The sequence below is a fragment of the Meleagris gallopavo genome, chromosome 10, assembly GCF_905368555.1.
Source record: "Meleagris gallopavo chromosome 10, MGAL_WU_HG_1.1, whole genome shotgun sequence".
NCBI lineage: Eukaryota > Metazoa > Chordata > Aves > Galliformes > Phasianidae > Meleagris > Meleagris gallopavo.
In genome coordinates, this window is record NC_139413.1 from 4,084,138 (window position 1) to 4,092,491 (window position 8,354).

The window sequence follows — 8,354 nt, forward strand, 5'->3', positions numbered from 1 at the left end:
CACTGTGAGACTGATGAACTTCCATAGACGTTTAGGCCAACGTGCCAAATGCTTTGTTTTTCTATTCTCATGAATATACTGAAGCATTGTTCCATGCTTTGAGCAAGAGTTTCTTAATTTGACCTACTGCAAACGATCTCTTTTTTCATCCAAATTCTGTTTTTCTGTCCAAAGGCTCATAAGTTAGAGAGCATTGTCTCTATGGGATTCTTTGCGATGCAAAAACCAATGTTAAAACTTGAGATTTCTTTGTTCTTCAAAGGGAAAGCATCTCTGAAGAAACATCTTAATCATTCAAGGGTATAGTTTTTCTCAAGCTGTGTAACTACAGCAGCACATCACATTGAGGTCTAAATTATTTTGACAATACTTTGAAGTATTGTTGAATACTGCAGTAGAACTTAGATATTTTGTAGTAATGCTATTTGCACAGAACCACATTTTACTTTCGTCGGGGTAACAGTCTCTCAGGAGACACTTTGGTGCTTTTTTTTTTTTATTGCTGTTGTTATTCTCTTTTTTTAAGGCAAAAAGAAAACTTGAGCTCTAAGACTTTTTCCTTTCCTGGCTGATATGACTCTGGATAAACAGACCAAAGGGAAGCAATGATGTAGGATGCTTGTAGGGTTTTAGATTTTTTTTGGTAGTTCTTCTGCTTTACTGTTCCAGACTTCGTGTTAGGACACCTCAGTTCTCATCAGATCAGACAAGTTCATCTGGAAATGTAGCTTTATTTTTTTTTTTTTTGTGCTATTATTTTCATTTTTCAGTGCTTTTATGGGTGAAGACTTGTCATACTGTACAGAGTTAAACAGGATAGATAGGATTTTCATTGTTATTCTTTTAAATTGAAATTTTGGCAGGAACTTGGGCATGTACACAATGTTAGTTTACAAATAGTAGTTTAATATTAATCTTAAAAATCAGCAGCATGACAGATTGACAGCTCTTTGCATTAGAGAGCATACATTTCTTCTGTAGTTTTGCAAATAGCAGTTATGCTGTACCTTGCTAATTTGTGAATTTTCTCCTAACCTGTATTGGGTGCCTGAATAAAAGCTGCAGTGTTTACTACCTTATGCTAATTCTTTCCAACTGTTTTACTGCATATCTGAAGAAATGTATTTTCTATCATTCCTCTTTGTGCTGAAGCATAAGAGGGTGGAGGATGTGGGGAGAGAAAAAGTTGGAAATGTTATCAAAACGTTTTCAAAGTATAGCTTTTATGAGGCATTCATATAGTGACTAAAAGCAGCAAGCATCCTTTGTGCTGTACTGAACCTAAGGACAGTTTTTGTAAGCCAACACTGTAAAACTTAACAAAGGAAACTAATAATATGCTTTGTATTAGCTGGGAATTGATTTAGCCATCAGTAAGATAGGAATAATAAACTCCATGTTGCAGCATAGGATTCTTCCTGTAAGTTCCAGTGTCCAGGTGACTCCAGTCTGAGTATGTTTCTTCAGTAGTGTTGAGAATTTGCCATTGTCAGTGAACTGTAAGATATTTGTGAGTTGAGTAGTGCAGCTTTGTAGTTGTGGAAAAGCAGAAACAGAGCATGTAATTACCAAGGTCTGGAGTGCACAGCTACCAGTTACGATAAGTAAAGAGAACAGCAAGATAAAAGGCTCTTCAAATTTAGTACTAAACATATACTGGATTTATTAATTTGATTTATAAGCAACTGCTTGACCATGTAATGGTAGATGGTATGGTGGGTGCAAATGAGCAGAATAACACAGCAAAAAAAAAAAAAAAAATCAGGTCTTTCATTAAAGTCTGTGTTATTGGTAGGCATTGGGTAGTATAACTTTTTGAATTCTCTAGGTTTGTTCATATGTTGTAGAAGGAACTTGAACACTGTGAGACTTTTGATGTATTGCTAGTGAAATGACAGAACTAAATGTGTAATGTTGATGCTCTGTTTCAAAAGGCCTGTTTTCTTTTTCAGGTAAGCTTCTGGGTAGTCAGAGAGATTCTACATGCACAGACCTTAAAAATAAGAGCTGAGGTTTTGAGCCACTATATTAAAACTGCAAAGGTAAGAAATTGAGGGGTGATGGTGGGGACTGTGGGATTCACCACAGTGAAGGATCTTGTAATTAGGTTGGTCAGTTCAGAAATACACATAGGTAAATATTTATCTGATACCCAGTTTAGCTGTGGTTTTATCTCCTGACATGATTAGATGTTTGGCTTGTGTGTGTAACAAAGTTGTCAGAAATATCACAGACCAAAGTCCTGAAATAGAAGCCTTTGTCTGCCAAAAAGGAAAAAAAAAAAAAAAGGAAAAAAGCCATCAAAAAAAGCTTTACTAAGGAAGCACAATGGTAAGTTATTTGAAATATTGTTACTTAAATAATTTACCAAATGTTTTCTAATGTTGAATAAACCCAAACATTACGTGTAGAGATGGGAACTTTCCAGTAGTGAACACAGTGCAGAGCTCTTCTTGGCAACAAAGCAGGGCCAGGCCTGTCGTTAGGTTCTGCTTTGGCCGCAGCACACTGAATGTGTCTGATGGCATCTACAGGCAGCAGTGTTTGCAGAAATGCTGCTGTTTCTGAGGCAGAATTCTTGACTAACTGAAGTCAACTGAATTAATCACTTAGCTGTGAGTTGTAAAATTACAACCTAAAAAAAGACAGCAAAATACATGGGGGTGCTTTTATGTCAGTTAATTTACTTGCTGTTTTGTCTTGACTTTGCTTACATATGGCTTCTAATATAAAGTTGCCGCAATTATTGCCATTTTCTGTTTACACCAATGTTGTTATCAAAGCAGCATGGTGCCAGAGGTCCCGTTAATTAACTTTTCAGAGAAACTATAAATCCACTAGGCGGAACTTTTTGTGCTGACTACTGTCTGTCTGTTGTATAGCTGGCTGTCCTTTAATGGTATCTCATTCTATACATGCACAAACTAATTGGACTTAATAATTGCATTCTCCTGAAGTTCCCAGGCTATCCTGATTGGTTATGACATCTGTTTCAATGCTGGCAGCAGCTAGAAGACTCTTGTTTCTTTTTAATCAGCCACGTTGTTGTTCTGCATCCTTCTTCAGGACAGCAGATTACTTTATTTGGGAGCCAGTGGGGGGAAAAAATGAGCGACTGCTTGAGTGGTTGGACAAAGACAAGTAATGCCATTTAGTAGGAGTTGGGACTATGGTATATGGAATCATCTGATCTAGATCACTGATAAACAAAGCAAGGCCCCAGATGCGAGCCCTGGGGAATGGCATTGGTGACCAGCTGCTGTTTCCCCACCTCACCCAACAAAACACTGATTGCCCTTTATACAGAATGCTGAAGAATCCATCAAAGAATGGATTAGGTTAGATAAGTGGTTATTCAGTAGGTGTAGAAAGTCCCTACTGGTCAGTAGACTTGCTTAGAACCATGGAGTTCTGGGCATCCAGACTCAAACTGCTACTAGAGTGACCTGATATGTATTAAATGTGGGATTCCTGAGTAATACCTATGAGGACTTGGTTCCTTGAGGCCGCTGGTTGTCTGGCCCAGTGTTAAGCAGAGAGAGAATCATTTGCTGAGTTTCAAAGCCATGAGCTGGAAAACCACCCCGTAGGATCACTTTCAGCCTCCCTAAAAAATGTGGTCTCATACTCAGACTCTAGTTAAGCCAGTGTTTTCTAACAAAGCCTCATCTCGTAAGTGACCTCCCACTCAAGAAAAATTAGGTAAGATGAGTTTGAAGGAGGAAAAAGACTTAATTCACCATGTTTATAAAGGTTGCTCATATTCTTGTATTATGAATTAGTTTTAGTTTTCATACTCGCCAAATTGCCTTTCAGTCAGAGAGGTACTCCAGGTACGTTTACCCTGCTTGACTTCATCCTGCTTCAAATTCTGTAGGTGTTCTGTTGCAGCCTCGCTGGCTCCATAAATCTGTGGTGAAAAACGCACTTACAGGATTGAATGCTGTCGTGATTACATCATTCACGTGGGCTATCCTTTTTGGCATCTTCAGTTTGAAAATTCTCTTGAATGCTATGAATGGGAATGTGTTGGGTTTGACAATTTCTGGCATTTCTGATGTATAATGTACATTTTGGAACATATATTTTTGGCAGGGCTATATCTGGACTATGCAACGGCCAGTATCTTCTAATCCAAGGCTGTATAGAGGCAGTACTGGAAAATTAGAAAGTGCTGTGAAAGTTATTTGAGTGGTCAGCAGTTCGCTATAATTAAATGTTCATTTTAAAACATGAGGTATCTTCAGTTTGGATTGCAGCTTATTCTGTATTAACTGTGGACACTAATTGGAACATTGGTTGTTTATTGTATATTTTTGTTCTCAGAAACTGTATGAGCTGAACAATCTGCACGCTCTTATGGCAGTTGTGTCAGGCCTACAGAGTGCTCCTATCTTCAGACTGACTAAAACGTGGGCGGTAAGTGAGCAGTGGGACATTGAAGGGATTTTAATGTATTCTTAGAAAAATACAGCATTCTCTAGCTTATTTTCAAGCTTGCAATAATTATTACAGATAGTTCTAATCTTCTTGTACTGCATACATAATGTTTCTACTGCATCTGAGGTCTGTTTCCTGTTGGATTTTTTTTTTTTTTTTTTCCATTCTGGCATTGAAATTCCTTTGAAAAATAGTTCCCTGCAGATTCTGCTAAATGCAGAGGCTTTTAATTTGGCCCGAAGCTATTTTGTATTTAGTTGCTGGAAAATTAAGAATGCCAAAGTGGGCCATATTTTAATCATTTAGGGGTTTATACTAGTGGAATTTTTTTTGCTATGGAGAACAGACGTCCAGAAATTAATGATTCAGTTTCCATAAAAAGATTTGTAGTTTCTCTTACTGATAGCTGAATCCAGCAATCTTCATCAGTTTTCAGGATGGTTTTCATAGTTAATGCAGCTGCTCTAGCCATTGTATTTCTTAGGTGGTCTTCTGTACAGTCGTGTAAGAGGCATTCTTCGGAAATGTTTTTTTGACATGTTTTTTGACTAGAATTAATAGTATGTTCATGTGATTGCATCTTCATCAGTTGGACATTAGGAGCAACTTTTGCTCATTGATACTTTTGAGTTGAGTAAACCTTGTTTGATCCAACTCTCCATTGGGTGGTTACCCAGTTGTACAAACAGATGCATTTTCAAGCGTGATGAAAGTGATCAGATGGCTGACGTGCTTCTCTGCAGGGGAAGTACAGATAGACCACTAAAACAGGGAAACAAACTAAACTTTCTCTGTAGACATACTTTACATATTATGCATTACAAAATGTGTTTCTGTCATTCTGCCTCCTTCTCCACCCAAGGTAGGAAAATCTCAATTATAGTGTTGCTCAGCTGATGATTACCAAAAATTAATTTAAAGCACTCCTGCTAAGATACTCATCTGGAATTCAGTGCACGTTTTGCTAACGCGCAGTACAGTAAGATGTATTCCTTCAAATCTCTCCAAGAAAACCTTAATGAAGCTAAGACTTCAGAATGTTCTTGAGGCAAACTTCTGCTTTTCTGGTTTTGTCATTGTGGTGCTTCAACCGCTTTACTTAGCAGTGATGAGAAATGGAATTGCGTGCATGACTCAGAATTCATACATACTGTTTCTGTATTAATATAAATTTGTTAGCTGCTGCCATGATTAAACCATTTGGATTTCTGATTTCTTTCCTACTTAATCTTTTACACTTTTTATTCCTCTTTAAAAGTGATTTTCTTTCGAAAGACTATGTTGAATTCAGTAATGATGAATGAAGATTAAGATGTAGGCAACATAGGTAGAAAAAGCAGTTATTTCAATAGTGAAATTAGAACTTGAGGGTTTATTTCAATTCTGTTCTGTCACATGAGTTGACCTTTATTTGAAAAAGAAAAGGGAATAAAAGAACTAAGTGTTCTGCACCTTGTAATTCTTGTACTATTGAGGATCTTGTGAGGGGGAAAAAGTGATTGGGAGGCTAGGACACCAAGCCTTCTGCCAAAATGTTCAATGTAAACATCTTACACCTCCCTTTAAATTTTGGCTCCAAGCTGAAATGAAGCCTTTAATGTGGCTTTGCAACAGTAGTGCAGTTAGATGTTTCAAAAATACATTGTTTAGTTTCTCAGTTTTGCTAAGAGAGCTCAGTGTTCAGTTATTGCTGTCAAAAGAAGGTGTTGGGATGGGGGAGAACAGACATTGGAGGAGACTCATGACTTTGTTTGTATTTTAAGTGGAGGTCACTGTAATACTGATAAGATCCACTAAAGTTGCTAGCTGATGGAACAATAAATACAGCCTGTATTCAAGTCTTCTGTATGCTTTCTATAGAGAAAAATGGATCATATCTTCACACTCTTCCAGCACATGAAGTATGTGGATGCTTATAGCTGCATTCATTTTATTATTTGTAGTTTGGTTAAGGATATTTATCAGGTTTTAATGATGTGATTTTGCTCTTTGAAAGACTAATTTGTTAACAGTTTTCAGTTCAAGAATAAGAACATTTTGGAATTTGGGTTTTTCTGAAACTGGATTACTATAAAACTTGGTACTTCTGACAAGCAAACCTTAACTTTAAAGATCAATACAGTGAATAAACTGCTACTTTGAAATACTACAGAAGTGGACAAGCGTGTGAAATGTTGTATTTTAGCTAGATCAGTCATTGGAAAACTTGTTTTATTTCAGAAGGATTACCAGGACACCAAAGTTTATATTTGATTATTTCTTTAAAAGGCTTATTTAGATTTGACCATGAAATAGCACTTTTCTATATTTGTCCCTAAAGTGTTTATCCATAAGGAGTAAATGCTGTAATTTTAAGCAGTCATACTTCAAAACAAGTAACCAAAAAAGGGGGAGGGGGAGAAACAAAAGAATTAAATGCATGCATTTAAGGGTAAAACTTTGAGCAGTCATAACAATCAAACTTCATCTCAACTGATTCTGCCTTTTTTTTTTTTTTTTGTAGTTATTGAGTCGGAAGGATAAAGCCACTTTTGAAAAGCTGGAGTATGTTATGAGTAAAGAAGATAATTACAAAAGGCTTAGAGATTACATCAGCAGCTTGAAGATGACTCCATGTATTCCCTATTTAGGTAAGCTGAAGTATTTCAAATGGGAAATACTAATAAAAAACCTTTCTGCAGTGATTACACAAACAGAACAGTGACACTTAAACGTACTTGAAACTACTTTAATACTTCAGTAAAGAATATAGAGACACCAGTTGGTTCTGTGTATTCTGTATTTGGCAAGAAATAGCTTCACCAGCTTCAGGAAGAAAGTTGCTATTAAACCTCACAAACACTTGAAGTTTTACATACAGGATCAGTTTTCTAGTAAACGATTTTCCCATATGTTGTATAGGTACGCTGACTTCTGGAGAAGTGCTTAAACTGTTATGCTTGCTAGCACTCTTCAAGAGCTAAATATTTGAATGTTACAGTAATGCTGGGCTTTAATTTATGAGAAGCTTTAAATCACCAGCCTCTGATAAATAAGTGCAGGTTCTAAGGTTTGGAGCATGCTAAAATCTGCAGCTATTGTTGCATTCAGTTATATTAAGATGACAAGTGTAACTGGATATTTACTACTGACTCATTTATGGGATAATTCAGTAACTGATATTCCTTTGTACCTGGGAAAGCTAGATAAATGCTCAGTATGAATTGTTTTGGCTTCCAACCTGATCTAGTGTCACTCAATGTCTCAACGTTTTATGTTGTTCAGGGTGATTGTGTTCTTATAATGTAGCTTTTCTTTGGTACCGTAAGCTGTCAGTGGTTATACAAAATTCAGGAAATGTTTACTCATTTTTTTTCTTCTCCAGAAAAAAAAAATTATACCCCTGTTGATTTCAGGTGCTCTCGCACCTGAATTTAAGGTGATAGCTATGTTTCATTAAAACGTAATCTCTTTGATGGTTGATACTACTTTTTAATATTAACTTTTAAAAAATAACATTCTTTATGCTGTGATCAATATATTCATCACGATATTGCATCATCTCTTTCATTGCTTGATGTGAGCCAGGTTGCCATCATTTTTGCTTGTATCTAGAATACTTCTAAAGTGCATAATAGTTGCATTAAATTCCTGCTCTGGACTCGAATAGGAAGAAACTCTTTACTCTGCAGAAGTAGTAATAATTATAAAGAGCAGTCCTATAGAATTTGTCATTCTGTCCTCATTTTTCATTTCCATTTTACATCCCTCCCAGAATATTGGTAACTGTTCATGTCTATAATGGAACCTTGAAATACTCAGCATAAGCCTGTTTTGTCTGTAGTGTGTGTGTGAGAATTGACAGCATGATGCATGTCACACACTATCCTGTTTGTTAATAGAGCTATTAAAACTGGGCCTGAATTAAAAGGGGC

General features: G+C 36.5%; 1 protein-coding gene across 10 annotated transcripts in view; it reads left to right on the forward strand.

Moving 5' to 3' along the window:
- RALGPS2 (Ral GEF with PH domain and SH3 binding motif 2) overlaps nucleotides 1–8,354 on the forward strand; it is a 113,809-nt gene that overhangs the window by 47,595 nt on the left and 57,860 nt on the right. For all 10 annotated transcript variants that reach the window (XM_085232230.1, XM_085232221.1, XM_085232231.1 and 7 more), the window contains exons 6-8: nucleotides 1,953–2,042; nucleotides 4,327–4,419; nucleotides 6,944–7,070. In XM_085232230.1, the coding sequence (XP_085088356.1) occupies nucleotides 1,953–2,042; nucleotides 4,327–4,419; nucleotides 6,944–7,070 (310 nt within the window). The remainder of the gene's footprint in view (nucleotides 1–1,952; nucleotides 2,043–4,326; nucleotides 4,420–6,943; nucleotides 7,071–8,354) is intronic.